This window comes from Narcine bancroftii, chromosome 2 (genome assembly GCF_036971445.1).
Source record: "Narcine bancroftii isolate sNarBan1 chromosome 2, sNarBan1.hap1, whole genome shotgun sequence".
Taxonomy (NCBI): domain Eukaryota; kingdom Metazoa; phylum Chordata; class Chondrichthyes; order Torpediniformes; family Narcinidae; genus Narcine; species Narcine bancroftii.
The window spans coordinates 241,246,735-241,271,418 of NC_091470.1; the positions used below are offsets into that span (position 1 = coordinate 241,246,735).

General features: G+C 39.3%; 1 protein-coding gene across 6 annotated transcripts in view; it reads right to left on the bottom strand.

Moving 5' to 3' along the window:
* Positions 1–3,335: 3,335 nt before the first annotated feature.
* enpp2 (ectonucleotide pyrophosphatase/phosphodiesterase 2) overlaps positions 3,336–24,684 on the bottom strand; it is a 73,157-nt gene continuing 51,808 nt past the window's right edge. For 4 of the 6 annotated variants that reach the window (XM_069920581.1, XM_069920580.1, XM_069920579.1 and 1 more), the window contains 5 exons: positions 23,741–23,876; positions 21,048–21,125; positions 19,564–19,696; positions 10,944–11,097; positions 3,336–5,309 (listed from right to left, as the gene is read on the bottom strand). In XM_069920581.1, coding sequence (XP_069776682.1) covers positions 5,139–5,309; positions 10,944–11,097; positions 19,564–19,696; positions 21,048–21,125; positions 23,741–23,876 — 672 coding nt within the window. In that variant the 3' untranslated portion in view covers positions 3,336–5,138. Of the gene's footprint in view, positions 6,473–9,384; positions 9,498–10,943; positions 11,098–19,563; positions 19,697–21,047; positions 21,126–23,740; positions 23,877–24,684 lie in introns of all 6 variants that reach the window. The other 2 variants (XR_011352077.1, XR_011352078.1) reach the window with 2 other exon arrangements.

Genomic DNA, 24,684 nt, shown 5'->3' on the forward strand with positions numbered 1-24,684 from the left:
AAACACCTGACTTAAATTAAGAAAGGAATCCACCACGAATTGCTCATCATCTATATTAGGAGCATAAACATTCATTAAGGTCCAGGATTCAGAAAAATCTACCAGCTGCATCAAAAACTGAATCCAGTTTAAAAGATAACTTATTAATCAAAATAGCTTTAGAATTTAAAAAAAGATGCTACAACTTGTCCAATCCAATTTCTTTTTAATTTCTGATGTTCCTTTTCAGTCAGATGTGTCTCTTGTTTAAAAAAAAGCAACATCAACCTTCAACTTTTTAATATATGCCAATGCCTTCTTTCTCTTAATCAGATTATTAAACCCATTAACATTAAAAGTAGCAAAATTTAAGTTAGCCATAAAGCATCACTATAAACTTCCCACCATAAATGGCAAAGCACCTCCCCATGGCTCTAATACAAACAAATGTAAGGAACTCCTCAAAGAAACAAAAAACCCCATAAAGAAAAACTCCTTTTAAAAAAAACTATGATAATATAATATTATTACCCCCTCAATTATATGGGAGTGACAAATGCCACAAAGTGGCCAATGACTTTGGAAGTTGAACAATCAAAAATAAAACAAAAATCAATTCAAGTACGATATACTACTTCCAAGTCTCAGTTAACCTCATCATCATCAATTCCAATATCAATCAACTGAGTTTCCATCTCTCGCTTCCCATTCTTCCCTTTCGGAACCAAAACAAGCTGTTGTGGGAACTTTTCCTGACCTTGCCCCTGCTTATAATCAGGTAAAGAATTATCAAATGTAAGAACTTCAGCATCATTAAAAAAACTTTAAGCACAGCAGGATAACGAAAAGCAAATTTCACAGAACAGTTTTAGCTGAATTAAATTCTTTACAACGTTTAATTACAGCTTGACTCAAACCAGCATAGAAAAATACTCTTATTATTCCTAACAAGTAAAGGGCCCTGGTTACTTCTTGCATTCTGTGCAGCAAGTCTTAAAATCAATTTTCTGGCCTGATAATGCAGACATTGAATCAAAACGGAATGTGGAGCTTGACCAGGGAGCAGCTTCCTTCTTATTGCTCGATGAGCTCTATCTAATTCTAGACCATTTGGGAAATATGCTGTTCCCAAAACCTTGAGCATCCACTTCTGAAAAAACGGAACCGGGTCTGGATCTTCAAAATCTTCCAGAAGACCAACAATTTTAATATTATTTCTCCAACTCTGATCTCAAAGACATCAATCTTCTTTGACAAATCACTTTTCTGGATCTCCCAACCAGTAAATGAGTCCTCCATCTGTCTCATCCTTTTTTTACATTGGTCCACATCATCTTTACAATCAAACAATGCTTCTTCAATCTTCTTAAATTTATCTTGAACCTTATCTACTGCTTTCAAACACTTTATCACATCATTTTTAATAGATATTTCTCCCTTTATTTCTGTAAATTGTTCCTTCAGAACTGAAAATCCTTGACTCACTTATACAGCCAAATTCTCCATTTGTTTAGACAAATCAACAGGGGAGGTTGAATCTGAATGATGAGGGTCAGACTTAAGCTTAAAAGTCTGCCTCACCACAGGCCAACCCTTACATATAGCTGTGTCTTCTTCCATAGGTTGCTCTTCTTTCAATCTAGCAATGTCCTCATCCTCCTCCATTGATATGGAGGTCACCTCAACCTGATTACCCCTCCCCTGGGCCGTTTTAGTTGTTCTTCTTGATCAGAAGGAAATCAACATTGTGGCAATATGCAAAGTCGGCACCGGTGTAGTGTAGACCTTACCAGTGGACTGGTGTTACGGTTGGGGTTGAGCTGAAATCTACTCCGGAGAATCCATTTGCAAGATAGGCTGAGATTCTTCAGTAATTTTTAACTGTTTAATAGCTGTTTTCTTTGCTGGTTGAGCTTTAGTTTTCCTCATAGCTGCTTGTAGAGTACTTCAACAATTCAATCAACAGGTTTTGAATAGATCTGCCAGGGGGAGGTGCCTTCCCACATCTCCCTATTCCATCACGCCATACCCTATTCCTTGCAAGATTCCTTAAAAAATTTTCAAAGTTCTGAATTCTTTAGTGAGGATGTTTTTGTGGAAAGGTAAAATGGCAAGGGTGTCATTGCAGAAATTAACTTGGAAGTATGCTTTAGGAGGGTTGCAACTTTCGAATTTTCAGAATTATTATGAATCGACACATTTGAAATTTATTAATAGGACGTTTGAAATGGATAAACCTTTGATATGGGCTAATATTGAATTATCTCAGATTGATGAGAAGAGGATGATCAGTTTATTACATAATTATAATTTGCCTGTGTTGAAACATTTAATGGAATTATGGACTAAGAAGAATGAAATTATAGGTACTCAAGATAAAATTTTGACTAAAACTCCTGTTTCAAAATAAGCTTTTTCCTTTTACACTTAATAGTAAACTTTCAAAGTTGTGGGAACAGAAAGGAATTAAACTGGTAGAAAATTGTTATGAAGCAGGATACTTTATTTCATTTCAAAAAATGAAAGAGAAATATGAAATATCTCCGAATATTCTTTTTTCTTATTATCAAGTTGAAGCATTATTGTTGGATAATTTTGGGTGTACATTACAGCTACTTGGGTGGTCTAAATTTGAAATTTTACTTACTGATAATGGTAAGAAAGGATTTATATCCGAGATGTATGCTTTATTGCAGGCGAAAATGCTCAAGCCGAATTTTTATAAATCTAAATTAAAATGGGTAAAAGATTTGATGACTTTGTGAAGATAGTATGACTAAAATTGTAAATGTAATGTACATATTGGCTCATTATAAATTTCTTCATCAGTTATACTTAACTCTGGAGAAATTAAAGAAATATAAATATATTTCTTCTGATTTATGTTTTCGATGTCATAAGGAAGTTGGGTTCTTTTTTTACATTCTACTTGGTTATTCGAGACAGTGAAACCTTTTTGGTACAGAATTAAGGAACTATTTTTAAATTTAAAAATTCACTTGATCCTTTGGTATTGTTATTGGGCTATACTAAAAAATTGAATAAATTTCAGATGGGCTTTAGCTGTGGCTAGAAAATTTTGGCAATTACTTGGAAAAATTAGACTAATTTAAGTATTCAACGATGGCATTTGGAGATGAGATCTTGTATTCCGTTGGAAAAGATAATTTATAATTTCTCCCATTCCCACTCGTGCGCTCTCACACAGACACAGGACAGGAAGCGATAGAGACCCAGTCAGACCCATACACACAGAGACCCACCTGTGCACAGACCGGCCCATGCATGCTCACCCATCCGCGCACAACCAAAGTGACAGACGCATAGTTTTCTGAAAATAATGTGAATGCACAAAGTTCTTCAACATCAATTTTCCCATAATGTTTATTTGTTCCCAAAGTTTTTAACCCAGTACACAGAAATTACCCATTGTGCAAAAGCAATTCAACTGCATGTACATTTTGTAACACTCCCACAAATCGGCATGAAAGCTTGAAGGAAACTACAAAACATTCTTTTCATCTGGTTTCATATGTATTATCTATATTATCCAGCAAGTCTTTATTTTTCAAGTCAATCACTCCTCTTGGATTCCTGCATCTTTAAATGGAACAGATCTATATGTATGAGAGGAAGGACATCTACAAGGCATCAAGTCGAGGAAGCTTAGGTTTTCACCTTTTTGTATACAAGAAATAGTTCATTCCACACATCAAAGATTACAACCTCATAAGTAGATATCAAGATCACAAGATGAACAATATTTTAACATCTTTATTTAGTTATCTTATGAAATTTTGCTTCCCTCCCCCAAGTTCTGAGTAGAGTTACTTATTCATTTTTGAAATTTCAATGGAAAAAAACAAAACAGTGAAATCATATGCGTATTCTCACCTTCAACTTTAGCATAGAAGCTGGAAGGGTGAAAGTTTGGTTTAAGCCATTGTTAATATCACACTTTTATTGTTGTCTGGCAAACATTCAAGAGGACGCATAAGAACACTGCAATGCCTTACCTTGATCACTCTCAGATGCAGAATGAAAACCAAATTTCTTGCTCAATTTATTTTCCAACCTCATCAATCATCTTTTCAACTCAATAATGGCGAGGTTCTTCAAGTTAACCAAAAACAGTGCACTACATAATTGTTTGTCTAATTTGACTATATTAAAACAAGACTGATAATTATTTTTAATGTTAACAAGTATCAGTAAATACCTGTCACATGTTTAAAACCTCAGCAGTAATTGTTGACAATTGTTTTGACGTCATGCAGTCAATCTTGAGACTGTTCATTTTTCTCTGTTCTCTTTCCACACTGATTCTGTGACTGGTCAATTTAGATTGTGATGGACTTGGATAATTCAAACTAACACTGGACATCACTCTCGGTCTGACAAATTTATTGTGCATCAAGCCATACACCTCAAAAAGAAACGCATGACCTATTAGGATGCCATAAAGCTTCTTTAGAAAATTAACATTTTTAATACCTTGTCTTGATTGCAGCTTATTCCAAAGCTCGTTTGTACACATGGAACATTTCCAATAACAGATTATCCAATATCAAAGAAAATAGAAAAACAAATACTAACAGCCACAACACTATTTTCTTCCATCTCTTTTGATCTCTCAGGTCACATACATCATTTCAGCTGAGAGCATCTCTGTAACATGCAACAAAAGGGTTAGTAGAACATTGATAACATTGCATTTAATATTTTACAGCAGGCAAATCATTTTCCCCCCCCAAATCAAAGCCAAGTTCTTGTAATTTATTTTATTTTAACATGTTGAGTAAATTATAAATACAAGTCTACATCACAGCAATAGTGAGGTAATTATAGTTTTACATATACTCTTCATAAGCAAGAAATTATAGAACAATGTATTGAATAATATTGTATTTTTCCTTGATCTATGTTTATATATAACCTTGTAGCCTAATCCTAATTTTAGGGAAAGGAAAAGTCACATTAGTATAACAGAAATATCACTCAAATAACTAAAGAGGGGAAAAATACATGCCTTGTTATTTTAAAAACTAAAGAATCAGCTTGTAAAATATTCTGGTTTTGAATTAATAAATACAAAAACAAACAGTATCAAAAATATACACCTGTAAATAAAAGATGTATTGCATGACAAATAAAGGAATTTAGATTTCACTTTCAAATGTCTGTAAGAATGTCTTTAAAGAAAGGATTTCAGGATAAACTCTGCTGGTCTTGCGGTAGAAATCTAAGCCAGTCAGGTGTTCAATGTCACGGACACGAGCTGTGTGTAATTTCATGAGATCTTCAATCCATTTTGGATCCTCATCATTACTCTGTAATTTAAAAAAAAAAATCATGATGTTTGGGACACTTGTGCTCTGAAAACTATTTTTCCTCAAAGAAAGAATCAGCATTGCTTATGGTTTGGGAAAGCAGTTTATTGTTCCCTGATTTTACAAGTACAACCCAACAAAACAGCGTTATACACTGAGTATTGTCAAACCTCTTGGCCATTCCTTGCTCTTTCCCATGTCCCTTGCAGGCAGAGAGAAAAATACATACAAGCCTACATTCAATGTTTGCCCCAACAGGAATAAGATGGTTGAAAAGTCACCGCATTTTCTTCTATCTATGCTTAATGTGTTCACCTCTCCCATTTTTATTTCAAACTGCTTAAAAGGTATATCCAGACCTTCAACGCACTTTATAAACTCAGATTTAGTTTTACCCATTTTATTGTATTTCAATTATTGCCACTTCTCTTTCTTATGTGCCAGCTTTATAAACATCTCTTGGAATCCGTTCACGTCCCTCTAAACCTTTCCCATCCATGTACTTGGCTAAGTTTTTTTTTAAAAAAGTTACACTTGTTTCTGCTTCTACTACTTTCCGTTGGATCGTTCTATACACCCATCAACATGTGTATGAAGAAGATATCCCTCAGGTCCCTTTTAAATCTCTCACATTTAATTATGCCTTCTTGGAAGAGGTCTATGACAATTAACCAAACCTGATTTATAGCTAACATCCATTTCCCACCATCTACTTCCAGCTCCTTCCACTGGATCCATGGTTTCTGGGTGAAGTGGCTGAACGACTGTGGGCTTTCACATGGAGGACTGCTGTTTAAATGCAGTGAGATTACGAGTGATCAAATCATTTAGAATCTGACACATTATCTTGGAGATGGAAGTGAGCAAGATTTAATCAATTAAGGATTGTTGTATATTGCCTGGTGTGAAAACACTGCCTTCAGTATCATACAACTGCAGCAACTGATGTAGTTTCTTGGGCCTGATGACTTGGTTGTTTTCACCCAGAGTAGGATTATAGATACAACAACTAGTCTTTCTACATCCAGGGTTCTTATCCACTCACCCCTATTGAATACTCTACAGTAATAGTTGTCTGGCTCCACTTGGACAGCATACAACATTCATTGTTCTCTCCCAGAAAGAAGTCATTTGAGGTAGTGAAACACGAAAGTCTGCAGATGCTGTAGTTGTAGTAAAAACACAAAAATGCTGGAGGAACTCATTGGGCCTCACAGTGTCCGTAGGAGGTAAAGATATATAATTGATGTTTCAGGCCTGAGCCCTTCTCCAAAGTATGAGTAAATAAGCAGGCAAGCATCTGAATTAAAAGGCTGGAGAGAAGGAAAGAAAGAGCAGGGGAGGAGCACAGACAAAGGGTGATAACTAGTCCTGAATGAGAGGACAGGAGAGGAAAGGTGACCATTGATCAAGGAGGGAGTGGCTCTGTGAATGCAGACCTGGAGGGAACGAGAAATTGGGATAGATGGGAAACCAGAGAAATCAATGTTAATGCCATTCAGTTGGCGGGTGCCCTGGTGGAATACAAGATGTCGTTCCTCTAATTTGCAGGTAGTCTTAGTCTGGCAGTGCAGGAGACCATGTATAGAGATAATGGCATGGGAATGGGGCAGGGAATTGAAATGGGTTGTTACCGGGAAATTCCTGCCTATTGAAGCAGCAGAGCAATGAAACGATCTCCCAGCTTGTGTCCAGTCTTTCTGATATGGGGGGAGCACAACGGGAGCACCGGATGTAGTAGATGACAAGTGGAGTGTTGCTTCACTCGTGTGAGAGCAAGTATAGCATTCCCTGAGATCACAGTGGTAGATATTGAGGGGGAAATTGGTGGGAAGGGAGGAGTGGACGAGGGAGTCATGGAGAGGGAAGCGGTGTCTGCTGGTGGAATTACATAGTAGGTGGCAGAAATGGAAGAGGATGATAATTGGATGCCGAGGTGGAGTGGTAGGTGCGAAGAAAATGGTGGAATTGTGAGAAAGGAATGGAATCCTGACAGATGACAAGATGACCAGGTGTGAAGAGCTGTAGTCAAGGTAGCTGTGGAAGTTGGTTTGGAGAAAATGTCTGTTGAAATGGAGTCAGGAGAGAGTATTGCTAGAGATGGGCCATTGAATTTGAGCTCTGTGACAGTTAAGTGGATAAAGTCAATGAGCTCATTATGGGTGAATGAGGCAGCACCAAAGAAGTCATCGAATGTAGTGGAGGAAGAGTTGAGGAGCTTTGCCTGTGTAGGCTCCACGTAGCCATCAAAAGACAGGCATAGATGGGCCCATGCAGATACCCCTTTGACTTGGAGAAAGTGGGATGAGTCAACGGAGATATTATTGAGGGTGAGAATGAATTCTGCCAGCCAGAGGAGGATGGTGGTGGAGGAGGGACAAGTTGGTTCTGTTGTTGTGGAAGAAGCAAAGGACTTTGGAATTGGGGATCGAGGTGGAAAGTGATTTGATGTCCATGGTGAAGATGAGGCGGTCGAGCTCAGGGAACTGGAAGTTGTTGAAGTGTTCTGGATGTACGTGGGGAGGGACAAAACCGAGTCAAGGTAAGCGGAAACCAGTTTGGTGGGACAAATGGGATTGTGGACCTTTGGTGGAAGGGAAATCTAGGCAATGCAGGGTTGGGAAATAATGAGGTTGGAGTTATTTGAGATTATACTGAGTGCACAAGGCCATGAAATGAACTGCATCAGACCAAAGGCTGTTCTGGTTTAATCCCTTCGGAAATGGTGATCCCTGAAAACTTATGACAAGATTAAATGAGAGAAGAAAAACACTTCAGCCATTTGTCTTATACAAATCCCAGGCCCTTGCAGGTAGACAGCACTGAAACATTGCAGTTGTTGGGGGGGCGTGGCAAGATGGCGTAGGGAACAGATGTGCCTTCCAGACCTCTCCTGACTCTGATTTATTGTTTTGTCTTTAAGTGCCCGTTAAAGTTCTTTTAAAAGTTTATAAATAATAAGAGGTGTTGGATTAGTGCCTAATGGTTTATATGCAAAAAAAAAGGTAAAAGAGAACATCAACAGACTGTTAAAAAACTACATTTTCCGAAATTGTCTGAGCCTACTTGTTTACAAGAAGCCAGGACTCAGCGTAGAATGGATCCAGAGGAGGACGTGCAGAGTTCGGCATTGAAGCTCCGTTTTAAGCCGGTGAGGCTCTTTGAAGGTCGCATTCAACAGCTTTCGGACCAAGGAGCTGGACGGGTGCCAGTATTTCACACAACGGCCACTGTGGGTGCTGTTACTCAGTCTTTGACAGTTGAATCAGCTGGGGCACCACCAGCTGGAGAGTTAAAGAGCTGTCATTCGACTGCTACAGTGGTGGCGCTGCAAAATGCATCTTCAATTACAACGGTTTTTCCAGACATCGATTCAGTGAAGATGATTAAAGAGATTTGGCTTAAAGATAACTCTGATCTTCAGTCTCCTGGCATTGCTGGGGGGACTTTGAGAGGGATTTTTATACGAAGTCAAACTGCTAGAAAAGATACTAAATTAAGGGAAGGGACAGAAGATCCCGTGGTCTCTAAGGAACAGCAAGACCCCATTATGCCTGAATCTACTTCTGTTGAAATGTCTGTTAAGGATCTTGAAGATAAGATATATTCTATATTGAGTCACTTAGCTAATTTTGTGAACCTGTTTATTTCCAAGATTAATGCGATGGCGGAAGTCATTAATGGAGCTTTTAAGCTTGAAACCATTGAAAGATTTGAAATGTGTGATCAAGGTTTAGTCGATGCACAGGATCAACTGCAAGATGAAAATAGAATAACTGAAACATTACAGATCCAAAATAAAAAATTTAGCAAAAAAGGTTGATTATTTGGAGAATCAATCTAGATGGAACAACGTGAAAATTGTTGGTTTGCCAGAAGGCATAGAAGGACCAGATCCAAGAAAATTTTTTACTGAATGTGTTCCACGAGTGTTAGGACAGGATAAATTCCCTGAAGGTTTAATAATGGAACGTGTTTATAGACTTTTAAGAAGAAAATCTTTTTCAGGACAGAATCCAAGATCTGTTTTGATCCGTTGTTTAAACTATTGTGACAGAGAGACAATTTTACGTACGGTTACTAGAAATGCCCAGCAAAATAGATCTCCTTTGATGGTTCAGAATAATCCTGTTTTCTTCTATCAAGATTTGAGTCAAGAAATTATGTTTCAACGACGCGAATTTAATTCTGTGAAAGAACGGTTGTGGAAAAGAAGACATAAGGCAACATTCAGGTATTCTGCGGTACTGAAGATTTTTTAGGATGGAAATTAGCCAAAGTTCTTTGACAATCCTAAAGAGGTTATGGACTTTGCTCAGTCTCTACCAATCATGCAGTTTCAGGAACGATGTAGTCCTTCAAGGTCTCCAAAGAGAGTAGAGATGTAAGGTGGGATCCAGATTTTTAAAAGAAATGGAAGTAATGGTGACCGAAGTGGTAACGTTGATTTAAAAAAATAAATCTTTTATCTTTTTTTTGAGAAGAGTTTAAATAGTTTAAATAATGATGATAGTTTAATGAAATGGGAGTTGGGAGAGGGAACTGGGTGGGCACTAGTTTCCAGAAGTCATCAGCTACCTGTGAGTTATCTCACACCCAATATTTTGGGGGAGTTACCGCTTTGGGCGGTTTAAACAAGAGGAGGTAGTTGTGACCTCCGACCTGTTTTTTTCTTTTTAATTTTTGGGTTAAGAAGTGAAGGTTTTTTTTAATTATTTTTTTTAAATAAATATTTTTTTTTAAACTCTTTTTGTTTTCTGATTGTAATTGAGAGGGAATTAGGAGGTTTTTTTCTCTCCTTTTTTTCTCTTTTTTCTTTCTTTTTTAAGAGGATGATGTCACAGAAGATAATAAGTCAAAAATTGAGGATGTTGAATTAGATGAAGAGGAAGATGAGGGGAAAGGTGATAAGAAGAAAATTAAGTACAAATACATTGAGGGAGAAGAGTTTAATAAAATTAAGTTAATTTCGATAGAGAATTTTGAAGATGTTATAAATGAAGAATATGGAGAATTTTATAAGAGTTTGAACTTTTTTTTCTTTTTTATATAAGGGGAGGGGAAGGGAATAAAAAGTTTATCTGACTGTTTTTCTAAGGGATGTTTTTGTTCTCTTGATGAATTATAAAGTAAACTTGGTATTAATGGAAATTCTGTATTTATGTATTATTAATTATGATTTTTTGTATAACAGATATGTGGTTGATATATGATTTTAATATTTGAATTTAGTTTTAAAGTGGATTTCATTTGTTAAATACATGAATTATGTTCGATTTAAATATGTTTAAGGGTATTATTTTAGTATTGATATTTTTTTTGTTGTTAGTATTTTTTTTGCTGTTAAGTTTTATCCTTTTTGTAAGTGGGGTTTTTTTCTATTTTATTTACAACACTGTTAATTAATTCTTCACTCTTTATTTTGGGGGGGAGGGTTGGATTAATTTTAAATTAGATTATTAATTTTGTGTTATAATTATTGGGGGGGTTAATTTGTGTAGTTTAATGATTTAGTATTCTAATTTTTATTATCTTATTTTTTATTATTTCTTTAAATGTAATTTTTATTTTATTCATGTCATAAAATTTTAAATAAAGTTTAAAAAAACATTGCAGTTGTTACACAGAGCTTACTTTACAACTTTCATCATTGTCAGGTCTGTGCGGCAGAATGAATGATGTTGCAGTGAGGGGCCCGTCACATTTATCCACAGGCTGGGTACTATCCAGGCAGCTGGTAATAACACTGTAGTAATGGGTTGGAACTGGGATTGATCCATCAACTTGCCTGAAAGAAAAATCCAAATGGTATCAAAAAACATATATGCAATTATTTATCTTTTCAGATAATGCTTAAAGAGAAGTTATTATTACATAATATTTAGACCAGTGGTTCTCAACCTTTTTCTTTCCACTCACATCTTCTTCTCTTCTTCTTTGGCTTGGCTTCGCGGACGAAGATTTATGGAGGGGGTAAAAAGTCCACGTCAGCTGCAGGCTCGTTTGTGGCTGACAAGTCCGATGTGGGACAGGCAGACACGGTTGCAGGGGAAAATTGGTTGGTTGGGGTTGGGTGTTGGGTTTTTCCTCCTTTGCCTTTTGTCAGTGAGGTGGGCTCTGCGGTCTTCTTCAAAGGAGGATGCTGCCCGCCAAACTGTGAGGCGCCAAGATGCACGGTTTGAGGCGATATCAGCCCACTGGCGGTGGTCAATGTGGCAGGCACCAAGAGATTTCTTTAGGCAGTCCTTGTACCTTTTCTTTGGTGCACCTCTGTCACGGTGGCCAGTGGAGAGCTCGCCATATAACACGATCTTGGGAAGGCGATGGTCCTCCATTCTGGAGACGTGACCCACCCAGCGCAGCTGGATCTTCAGCAGCGTGGACTCGATGCTGTCGACCTCTGCCATCTCGAGTACTTCGATGTTAGGGATGAAAGCGCTCCAATGGATGTTGAGGATGGAGCGGAGACAACGCTGGTGGAAGCGTTCTAGGAGCCGTAGGTGATGCCGGTAGAGGACCCATGATTCGGAGCCGAACAGGAATGTGGGTATGACAATGGCTCTGTATATGCTTATCTTTGTGAGGTTTTTCAGTTGGTTGTTTTTCCAGACTCTTTTGTGTAGTCTTCCAAAGGCGCTATTTGCCTTGGCGAGTCTGTTGTCTATCTCATTGTCGATCCTTGCATCTGATGAAATGGTGCAGCCGAGATAGGTAAACTGGTTGACCGTTTTGAGTTTTGTGTGCCCAATGGAGATGTGGGGGGGCTGGTAGTCATGGTGGGGAGCTGGGTGATGGAGGACCTCAGTTTTCTTCAGGCTGACTTCCAGGCCAAACATTTTGGCAGTTTCCGCAAAGCAGGACGTCAAGCGCTGAAGAGCTGGCTCTGAATGGGCAACTAAAGCGGCATTGTCTGCAAAGAGTAGTTCACGGACAAATTTCTCTTGTGTCTTGGTGTGAGCTTGCAGGCGCCTAAGATACCACATACCACTTCAGGTAATCATCGAGTGCCAATGGCTTAGGGATTACTTAAGGTAGTATGTGAGTGGAAAGAAAAAGGTTGAGAACCACTGGTTTCGGCATTTCAGACTGAATTCTATGAAGAATTACCCCACTGACAGCAAATTTCCCCTTGTACTTCTATAAAATGTCAAGCCAATATAATTCCCTACCATGTAACTCTAAAACAGGATGATGAATCTGAACATTCCCCCTCTGGTACCTGGAAGAGATCTGACCAGGGATCAATCCCTCAGAAGGTTTGAAATTTCAGCTCCATTGAGAAAAGGGCATGCTGATGGCTTTTTTAGATTCTTTTCTAGTTGTTTGCAACAGCCCTGGCCCTCAGATCCCACTGCACCATTCATCTGAGTTTCTTTTAATTGCAGAGAACCAAGTTGAGGGTTTTAATGGGTCATCCCACATGAGAATTCTGATCCAACTGACTGATGAAATGTTTGCTTTACTTACAAGGACCCAAAAAGCACATGTATAGCCTCAAGCAATATAGAAGACGCTCCAGCCATCTCAATGGTGAGGAAGTCCTCTGCCTGTGCAACCCTAACCGCCCCAATGTCCTATGACCAGAACCTCAGCTTCCACTCCTGCAAAAGCACAAGCCACCCATGCAAGTCAGAAGGAGCATTGTCAATGAAGCTGGAGCATTCATGCAGCAGGACAGGCAACAGCAATGAGGACAGGGATCTAGAAATGCATGAGGATAACTCATCGACTTTTACATGTCATGGAATGCTGCAGATTTGGTACGCTGATTCTATTTTGCCTGGCTTAATTTGAGGGAGTCCATACTGTGAATTGATGTGTAATAACATTTATGATCATTGATACCACTGTCTGATGCATTGGTCTCCAGAAGCCTGTTCAACTGAATACTGCAAAGTTTCACTAAAGCAATTTAATACAGAGATCTGCTCCACAAATCTGACGTAGCAGTTGCATTCCCCAGATTCACATTATCCTCAATGAATGGATTGCTCACTTGAATCTGCATTCTTGTGTTAAGGAGACAAGATTTTACAACCCAGTGCAGAGTGAATGCATCACATTTTCTGAACTCATCCTCACATATGGTTGGTCGTTATTGCGTGCTTAACGTGTTGAGTCGGCAGGTGAGGTAAACCAAATAAAAGACTTTACTGAACACAACTAAACATGGTAGAGAGAGCCCACAGCATGGCGTCTACTCCCTGCCAATACCCGATTCAACTAACGCATCCTCTCTGTGCTTGCAATGCAATTGCAGATCAGCCAATGGCACCAGGTGTCTACGTCACCTTTCTTGAGCCACCCCCTGCATGATACAGTGAACATATACAACTTTCACTGGTATGACAATATATACATTCAACCCAGTTCAGTCCCAGTATTTTGGGTTTAGCTTACAGACACACCCAGCGTGCATTTTGTAATAGCCCTCTGCTGAAGTGAAGGTTGGGGCACCTTGCACTGATTGTCTCCACTGTCCATGGTCTCAGGGGCATTGTTCATCGTCTCTTCTGTGGTTACCGGGGAACTCACAGGTTGGTCTTACTGGGAGGATGTGTTGGCTGTTCCTTTTGTATATTTTCCCCCTCGAATGAACCAGGTATGACCTGGGTTCTTACAGCTCGATTCCACTATACCCGGGTAGTCCTAACCTTGTGGAATCTGCATCCTTACGACTTGCCCTTTGGTCAATGGAATGAGAGGCTGGCTGGCCTTCTGTTTAGCAGATGGGCTTTGAAGTCTTGCAGGTCCTTTGGTTGGGGCTCCCGAAGTCTCCTTGCCACTGGTAGAGTAGTCCTGGTCTGCCTTGAGCCCAGGGTGGTGTTGCAAGTGGCATTTCCTAAGTTCAGTAGGTTGACAAAGATGCCTGTCTTTTCTCTGTGGGACTTCTCACTGCTCTTTCAGCCAACCTGTGATTGTGGGTACTCTGGGTTGCTGGTAACGTGAACAAATTCCAAGGCTATCGCAAAGTCATGGCTGGTGAACTCTCTGCCATTGTCAGAGAGAAGTATGTGAGGTGCCCCATGTACTGAAAAGTGTCGTTTTAATTTGGTGATGACAGCCGCAGAGGCTGCGTCCTGGAGCAGATCTCTCTCAAACCAACCTGAATATGAATCTATTAGTACTAGGTACTGTTGGCTCTGCCATTCAAAGATGTCAGTAGCACAGTTGACCAGGGTAGTCGGGTGTAGCTGCAGTGGCTCTTTTTGCTGGTGCGGCTTGGTATTGTTGCAAACCGAGCAGAACTGTACCTCTTCATCTATGTGCTCGGTCTTACCTGGCCAGAAGACAATGTCCGCCACTGAGTTTTGGCACTTCTGCACCAGGGTGCTCCTCTTGCAGGATCTCCATGTACGTATTCTGCAGTGTGCTGGGGATGATTGGCTTTTGACCCTTCATGATTAGCAGTTCATCATGGTAAGGGAAGAAGGGTTGCTCCGCTGGTGGCAGGCTGCGCTGCTTGGCCGGCCAGCAGCCCTTAATGAAGGTGTCCAGGATGTTTAGGGTTGTGTGCTTTTTTAGTTCGTCTAGCCGAGCTGAGGATATATGGGTTACAGTCATCACATCAAAAGTGTCCTCTTTCTTGACTTGCTGGACCGTGCATTTTCTGGGAGCTCATGATGAGGCATCGGTTAAATGCATTTCCTTGCGGCATTTGTGTACATTCGGATTTCCTGTCCGTCTTTTCTCTTGGAGGACAACCATTCGGTTTGTTCTGAAATTGAAGTGATGACACCCACGTCATGCATTCTGTCCAGCTCGGCCTTCACTTTATCCTTCATTGCTACTGGAATGCCAGCCAGACTATGGGTCAAGCCGCAAGCAGTACGTCACCGGCAGCCTCCCCAGTTCGTACTCAGAAAAGATTTTCTGTGAGAAATTGTCCTCAGATGGGTTTATCTGATGGACCTCTGTGCTGAATAAAACAAGTCCACGTTTATGCATTCTCTGAGGCCGAGCAGAGGCATGACATCCTCATGAACCACGAAGAAGGTTAGCACGTGCAGCCATGCTGTGCTGTTGGTCTAGATTCTGCTGCCTCCATAAGCCACTAAACTTGTAGCTTTGATGCGTAGTTTGACTTGTTCTGTCTTTCTCAGCCAGTTAAATATCCTCAGTGACATTGCGTTTGGCCCCAGTGTAGACTTTCATCTCTGCTGTCTGGCCGTTGAGTTCCGTGGATACAAAGGCCTCGTTGTTACCTCTGATCCGAGCTTCTGCTTGGTTGCCTGCTGTACTCATCTCCAGGGTCACTCCTCTCTGCTCCAGTTCCAAATGATCGATGGTCCTTGCAGAGGTCTGCTGCCTGGATCTGCAGCACCTGCTGAAGTGGTTCCATTTGCCACAGTTCTTGCACTGCTGGCCGAATGCTGGGCATGTGGTCTCCTCCACAGTTGCTGCATCCTGTCCTGATGTTGTGGAGAGGCCAGACTTTTACTGTTTTCCTGGATAGTTTCATACAGCAAGCACATTGTGATGGCCTTCGCTAGTGTCAGCTCACTGTCTCACAGAGGCGCCTTTCACATATTATTGTCACTAATGCCACAGACCATTCTGTATTTAATTAGTTCCTTGCAGAGCGTTCTGAAATTCCAGGTTTTTGCCCTGATTTTTAAAATCGCTAATGTACGAGTGCATCGACTCGCCTGCCAAATTTATCAATGTACGGCCTGGTACGGGCAGGCTTGTCGCAACGTGCTGCCGCTATGAATATGTCGTATTCCTTTTCAAAGATACGTCAGTTTTCTGCCACATTTCCATCAAACACGTGGGTCGGGCTGCCTGAATCACTTGCTCTGACACCAAGGATGCAGTTCTGCTGGAGCTCATCAGGTGGCCGCTCCATTCCCTGTTGACGTTTTTTGGTGAGCTTCGGCTCCTAAAAAATTAACTCTGCACTCCTGTCTGACACCAAAACCATGAACAATGTTGCATTAATAAAGATCTTTGACTATAAAATTATTTAATATTTGTAAGACATCAAAAATATTTCATGAGATCTGATCTAGGTTTTATTTTAAAAAGCCTTGAAATGCTTAACATTTATATGTTGCTGTGTTTCCGAGGGGCAGAATTGATTTTTGGGATGGAAACCTTCAGAAGTTGTTTTCCCAATCAGTAGTGACCCTTTATTTCAAACATTAACCAGGCACACATATAGGTACCAGATGTTCTAAGAGATGCCAATATGTAGTTACTTAAATTGAGTGAATTATTGCCATTGAGAGCAGAAACAACAAAGATTAATTTACATTTAAAATGTATGATGTTATTTCAACTTTTTCTTTTTAAATTTAAAATATTTAACATTTTAACTTCACATGTAGCATGGTAATAGGCGCTTCCAGCCCATGAGCCTGTCCGAGCGCCCATTCATTTTGAAGGGTGGGAGGAACTGGAGCATACGATCCCACGCAGACACGAGAAGAACGTACAAACTCCTTATAGATGGCATTGGATTCAGACCCGGGTTGCTGGAACTGTAATAGTGTTGCGCTAACCGCTAAGCTAACTGTATCATAAACTATTTCTTTAAACTACTTTTTGATTTGAGGTACTGCTCTCGCTTCTCATACACTTCTCCCACTGCACATATACATCTTCCATTTGTTTGTTTCAGTGTGAACAACCAATGCCAGCATATAGGAGGTTCTTCATAACAATGTAAAAAATAAACTTTTTTTTTTTGCTTTTCCATTCCCTGTCTCTTTTAACAACTTCCCATGCATGCAAGGATGTTGTCACTATTGGGACCTGGCATACCAGGCTGTCCATTCGCTTTGGGCGACCCAGTATGCCAATTTGAAACAGATCACAATGATACACCCTTCCTTGGTGTTTAGTTCCTGGTCGATTTGCCCCCCACCCCCCAAACCAGGTTGAGAGCATTCACACTAAGGTGAACTGGTAAATTGGCAGTTAATTACTGGGTTCAAGTGCCAGTATCAATGTCTTATTCCTCACCCCTTTCACACTGGCACTTGAACCTAGTGGTTAACTGGCAACTTACCGGGTCACCTGCCAGTGTGAACGTTCCCAACCTGGTAATGGGGGGGGGTCCCAAATCAACCCAGGAATTAATTGTCTAGGGATGTAGTATCATTGCCAATCAGTTTTGAATGGGCTCCAGTGTGAACGGGAAGCCCAATATGCCCAGTCCCATTAGTGACACACTGATGATGTTCTTGCATGCGTGGGAGGTTCTTAGAGGCAGGAAATGGAAAGAGCAAAAGGTGAGATCACACCAGAGAACACTGTTAACGAGCATTTGGAAAGAGTGCAGAATGAGAACACCAACAGGAACTTGTCGGAATGACTACAAGCAATCCACATACTGTTCATCAAATTGAACTTTTGTGGTATGCAGTAAAAAAATCCTCAATTACTTCCAGCAGTTCTGATGGTTGGGTGTCAAGATAGCATTTTTATGTTTCATTGCCGGTGCAACTTTCCCATGCTTGTATGTGTTTTACTCCCGTTACCATTTTCCCATGCACGTCTTTTGTAAATAAAATCATTTACTACAAAACTGTGTTCAGAATCCTTGCTTTTGAGGCCCATTGAATTTGTTTTCTCATTCATAACACCCACACACACACACTGACCCCTCCCCCCCACCAGAAAGTAGTAATCTTCTTATAGAATAACGCATTCACTGCCTGCAAGTACGTAATACGTCACTTGCCAATGTGAAAAGGCATATTGTTTCTATGGCATGGTGAGTATAAAGCAGAAGCCTTGAATACTGCCCAATAAATGCAAGGGGGAAGATGACACTAGAATGGGCATATTCCATTTGTTTTCTCATCTCTTTCAGATCTATTGTTTTCCTATCTCCCTCTGCAAATCTATATTCACTGACATCTCATCATTCATTCTACTTGGCTTGTCCATTAAAGAACTGACAGATCAAAGATCATTCTATGCCTAGACATACAAACCTTCTGGAAGAGCAAATTTTCAGGTACAACTTACTCTTTTAATTTACACTGGTTTTGAACTTGAAATATTTACCCTCACTAACTAAAACATCCAAATGGTTCACCACCACCATTGAGGACAACTAGGAATGGTAATAATTTTGCTGACAAGACCAAAAGCACCCATATCCCTGAAAAGAATAGAAAACTAATGCTGGGAAATTTCGACACCATTCTACCTGTAGGAGTTTGTACGTTCTTCCCAAGTCTACATGACTTTCCCTGTTCAAAATGTACCGGGGTGTAGGCTAATTAGGAGTAAATTGGGCAGGCATGGGCTCATAGGTCAAAATGGCCTGTTACCATTGTACGTCCAAATTTTAAAATTAAAATGAAATTGCGTTTTCAGTAAGACTACCCAATTCGAGTGGAGATATCTCCAAAATATTTCCTGTTCAACTTGAGGGATGGGAAGGACCAGAGCACGAAGTGGAAAAGAAAAACAAGTGTTTAACATTATTTTCCTTGTTGAATTGAGTGCAACTGTGATTATCTAACTGGATCTGGCTTTGGAATAGGAGTTGTTTAAGATCTTGCTATGTTAGTAAACAAAAGATTACACGAAGATTTGAAGGCTAAAGGATTTACATTAATGTGCCATAATTCAGATCACTATTGGGTTTCAAAACATTTTATAGCCAACTATTACTTTTTCCAAAGAAGATCAATGCTGCAAACCAGGAAAGACCAGAGTCGTTCTTCAAACACTAGGTTTCCACAAATAACAATGTAAGAAGGGTCAGCATCATTGAGAAATAAAAGCTAGCTTGGATACTGATGAAAATTCTCTACTCCTCCATAATAAGACATATTTTCTATCCACCTAGATTTATATGAATTGTTAATAAAAAGGCCCGCTTTTGCATGTCATACAAAGGGATACTTCTTCTCTGGTCACACTCTTCTTCCACCTCCAGTCCAGCAAAAGATACACAAGTTTGAAAACGCATACCTCCAGTTACAATAATAGTTTATTTTCTATTGCTAAGCTCTCGAGTAGACCTCCCATTAGTAAAAGATGATGCTATGCTCCTCTCTTTAACACTAAACCCTGCGCTTTTCTTTGCTGTATTTTGACTTGCCTGGATGCACAACATCTCGGTTTCTCGGTGCAACTTGTTACACGTGACAACAAATAATTCAATTCATTATTTAATTGGGCCAGTGTAAAAAGATTAAAATGGTTTCAATACCTTCATCACCCATCAAAATGTGAATAAAATGCATTGCCTTCTATTTGAATGGACAAAACAGAGGAAATCTAGACTTACCGTTTAATTTTATCAAGTGTGTCATACAGGCCATCATAGTTATAATCAAACACAGGTCCACTGAGAATATTAATTCCATTTCGTTCTGTTGCCAGTCTTTTCACCACAACCTTATGAAAATGGTTCCACACTTCTGCTCAGGGTGGGGGGGGGGGGGGGGGGGTGAGGAAAAAAAAAAAACAGCAAATGAAGGCAACACAATTGTTAGCAAAAACAATTTTTAAGTGTAACTGACATCACTTGGAACAACGTGTTCCAACTAGAGCAGCTGGGTCACAAATACACAAAACAGTATCAATAAAATACGACTCAAAATGATGGGTTATTGTATGTTCATGATGCCAAACCAATTTCAGAATTGTACAGGAACCAGTTAACTTTACACACTGCAAAACACTTGGCCTCTTAACTATTGTGATGGGAAGACAAGATCCACATCCCTGACAGTGCGGCTGCATTTTCCTTTTTAATTGTAATCTAGAGTAAATAATTATGGATAATCTCAAGTTGTTAACAACTAGCACACAAAATCATCTTAAAGAATTTTATTCATTTCCAAACAGAAAATGTATTTCCAGGAAAATTAGTTTACTGGGATAAGTAGGAACTGCATAATTTTGAACAATAACCAAATGCATGAAACTTTTATAAGTTCACTTATCATTGCAACCAAACCCTTCCAAACAGATACAAGAACTTGGGCTGATGAGAGCTCAGTAATATTCATGATGCACATCTGCCAGACAGAGATCACCTTCAGTAAAGGAACATTGACATACCTTCCCTTGTCATTCAATTGGGTTACCACCATTGAGCATACACAAGGGCATTGCAAGGTTAGAGCATAATAAGTATTTAAGATGGAGGTAAATGGATATTTGAGGATTGCAGAATTCAGGCCTATGTGGAATAGGCACAGAACCCAATATCATATTGAATGGCAGGGGAGGCCCTAGTCCTGCTCCTATTTTGTATTCTTGGGAATCCTTCAACATCAATATTCTTAGGAATCACTGCTAGCAAAACTAAGGAACTTAGATTCCACAATTTACCTTTCTGACTTTGCAAATACTGACACTGTAGCCGACTGCTACAAAGAAACACACACACACTCGCAGTGTGGGAGGTTAAGCTCTGAGATTTATTGAGACTGGAAAGGTTGCTTTTCTACAGTTGGAGTTCCCGTCATTTGTTTGATTGGCTGACATCAGCTGCATGAATAACAATAGTGGGCAGGAACATTCATGCATGTGAATACCGTTCTTCCCCAGCCTGTTATTGATCTGTTAGGTGGGCAGCTTGGCCAGCACCATTTTAGGGCTGCTGGTCTTGTACTGCTCCAGCTTTCAACCACGCCGGTTCGCTGTGTTAAGGGACGTGTTACAGTGTGTTATGCTGCTGTTTACTACCGCACGCGCCGCACGGTAGTAAACGGCTCGATTTCCGCAGTGGCGGGCCGCCACAATACATACATACATACTCACTTTTAAAAGCAGGATACATTGGAACTATGTTTGAGGTTAGAAGGGCATCATATTTAGCATCAAGGAAGGATCCAAGGACTGAAAAATAAGTAAAAAGCCAACTAAGCAGATAGGAATTACACTGAATTTTTTAAAATAAGACAAGCTTTGTGGTGAAACACACTGTGATTGTAGTAAAAATACAAAAATGCTGGAGAAACTCAGCAAGTCACACAGCATCCATAGGAGATAAAGATCTATAACCAAAGTTTTGGGCCTGAGTACACCTGATCCAAGTTAGTCTTTAAAGATCATCAAAAAGAAATTTAATGAGAAATTCAACGCAGTGACTACATCCAAGCAGCAATCTAACCACCTTCCTTTGTCACTGAATAAATTACACATGGTCAGATCCTGCCATAAGTACAGGACAGAGTCTTGGTATCCCACAGAGAGTAACCCACTAACACTTGGCTCCTCAAAGTCTCCCCATTCTAAGCAAGGACACAATCAGTAGTGTGATTTGGCCAGGAAAAACTAGCCATAGAAAAGTACATTTCAGGCCCTTTGGCTGTTAAGCTATATAAACCTACTCCACATCAATCTAACCCCTCCCTCCCACACAGTCTATAACTCTCTTTTTCATACATGCCAAAGATTCTTTTAAACGTCCTTATTGTATCCTCTGCCACCAGCCCCAGCAAAGCACCATTCTTAGAGTTTAAAAAAATACTTATCTCTGACTTTTTTTGATGCAAGAATAATAGGGGGTTATGGGCTAAGAGTAGGGAAGGATTATGTTGTTGGTGGAATAGATTTGTATTGGTCATGACAACATCATGGACAAAAGAGCCCATTCTGTGTTTAACTGTTCTATGTTCTAAACCTGGATTCTTTGGACTTGAAAAGAGATAGATAGCTAAGAGGGGGTATCAATGTCATAAAATAGTGAGCTATCAGGAAAATTAAATGCAGCATCTGTGAAGCCATGATAGCATGGCCATTTAAATGGTAATTTGGTTTTCTAGCACACAAAGGAATACATGTAGTTGAAGAAGGCACCTTGAAACCATTTAAGGACACATGAAGAAGGTATTAGAGAACTGAAAGATCTTGCTTTTTTTCCTGTTGTGTACAAAGTTAATCACATTATTTCTCCCATTGGTGAACTTTGATGAAAAGTCATTAACCTCCAACACTGACTCTGCTTCTCCCTTTCACAGACACTTCCTGATAGAGAAATTGCAGCATTTTCTGTTCTTATTTCTGCATTCCAATAATTTGCTGTTTTTCATTTGTATCTACAAGTTTTACAAATGAAATCCTGCATAACATTTAAGAAATTAGCAGTGGCCCAATTAGACAATGAATTAACTCAAAATGACAAAAATTGGCAAGCTCATTAAAATATTGGTCAAAATAATTACATGTTCAAGTCTTCATCCTAACACATAACCCTGCACTTATGAAGAGAATGCATTGCTTCATCTGTTGCCTTAGGTTTTGCTGACTGAAATGAATACTAAAAAAAACCCTCTAAAAATAGTTATTTTTAAAAATTTAGATGTACACATGGTAACAGGCCCTTCCAGCCCATGACCCTGTTCCCCCAAAAACCCCAATTAATTTACAACCCCCTACAACACCATATGTTTTTAAGAGGATGGGAGGAAACCAGAGTACCCAGGGGAAACCTATGCAGCCACAGGGAGAATGCACAGACAGTGCCGGATTAGAACCTGAGTCACTCGCACTTCAATTGTGTTGCACTGACTGTACCACCCCAAATTGGGATTTTAATTATCTGCATTTAGATTTAATAATGAATTTTTATGTCCTTTTAAAGATGTTACTTAGAATAGAATATCAATTAATTTTGATATTTAGGGTTTCTCAATTCAGGCAAAAGGTTCAATTATACTGTCAAAATATGCAAGTAAATGCCAACTTCCCAAGAACATATCTAATCACCTGCGTTCCACACTATCCAAACTTCCTGCCCATCTGGGTTGATATTTCATTCACTTGCAGAACAAAATAGATATGTATAACAATATCACTCCTAAGCAAAGAAAGGCTTTGATGTGCAAGATACCTGTGACAGAGTACATAGAAATATAGAAAGTGTTTGCATGTGATGTACTCTAACAAACCTTTCCAAATTTATCTCCCAAAAACATTTCTATATACTCTGTCACACACCTTTAACATTAGAATGATATCCCAAAGTATTTTACAATGTGGAAAATGAATGTGAAATGTCAACACTAGATTAATAAACTGATCTGCAGTTTTTCTTCTCTGGAGAACCAGAGTCATAAAATTAAAATAGTTAATATTTTAAATATTAGACATAAAACTTGAATTTCATCTAAACGATTATGAAAATTGGTCTAAATGGAATGAAAAAGCAGTAAAATCCCCATTATCAAGAATTCAAGCAACTGGCAAAAAAAAAAAGCAGAAAATAATCACATAATAGAAAAGATTACAATTGGCACCCCTAGTGCTTAGTTCACCAATCACATTAAATGCAGTCTCAAGCTACCAGAAAATTCACTTATCTGGCATCTACCAATCCTCAGTGCCAGATACCAGGGGCTTTACTGCAAAAAGACCTCCAAATTTAATAAAGTAAATTGCTTTGCATGCATAACATTGCCTAAATCTATCAATTCAATTTTGTAACAATTATCAAAAGTAAATGAACTTACTAGGCGGATAAAGAAACCCATAAGAAATTTGTCTGTCTGCTCTATAAGCTGCACAGCTTTGACTATGGCTTGCGGAGATGCGTACGTCAGGTCTCACACAATTACTCAGAAAGTCTGGAATGTTAAAAAGTTCCACCTACATTTGATACAAAAGTTTGTGTTGTAATAATTCAATTATTCTTTCACAAATACAAAGAAATCTTAAGCATTATTATTCCAGTAAAAACACCAAAAAAAACTTTTGGCATATTATAATATAGTAACAGATCACTGGATTTGAACAATATCAGGAGTGCCCAACTCCGAAAGGAATGGATCAGAAGAGCAGAAATTAGGTCCTTTACATATCAGATGCTACCTTTCCTCATTGTTTTGTTTAGCAATAAATCAGTCCAACCCTTATGTTCCCTGTGCAAGAAGCAGGGTGACCAGAAGAGGAGATTCCCACACATGACTTGATGGAAAAGTAGAATAAAACCATTGGCACCAGCTTCTAACTGTCAAATAAAAGTCTTCCTGAGAGATTCAGTCCTGCTGAGATGCCCCTATTCATGTCTCTACTTCCATCACCACATCAGGCCTTCATACCAGAAGCTAGCCTTCTCAATCAAGCTGATAAGCTCTACAAGCCCCTGAAGGAGAGGAAAACAGTCCATCCTTTCCCGAGAACAAATTAAAATGTGAAATCTCTTATAGTTTACACTTTTGACCAGGTCAGTGCCAGAAATAATGAAGAGCATTACCAAGATGTTGAGACAATAGATTTTCAGCCTCCAATGAAGATTCTTAAATTATTTAGCTATTCTAATACTGGATCTCTTGCATAAAAGAGAAATATAATCCCTACACATCCGAACTTCTGGGAAGCAAAATGTGTCAGAATGTTTTTTTAAACCAATCATTTGGAGCATTTCTCCTACATCAGTATTATTGTCCATTGAGGC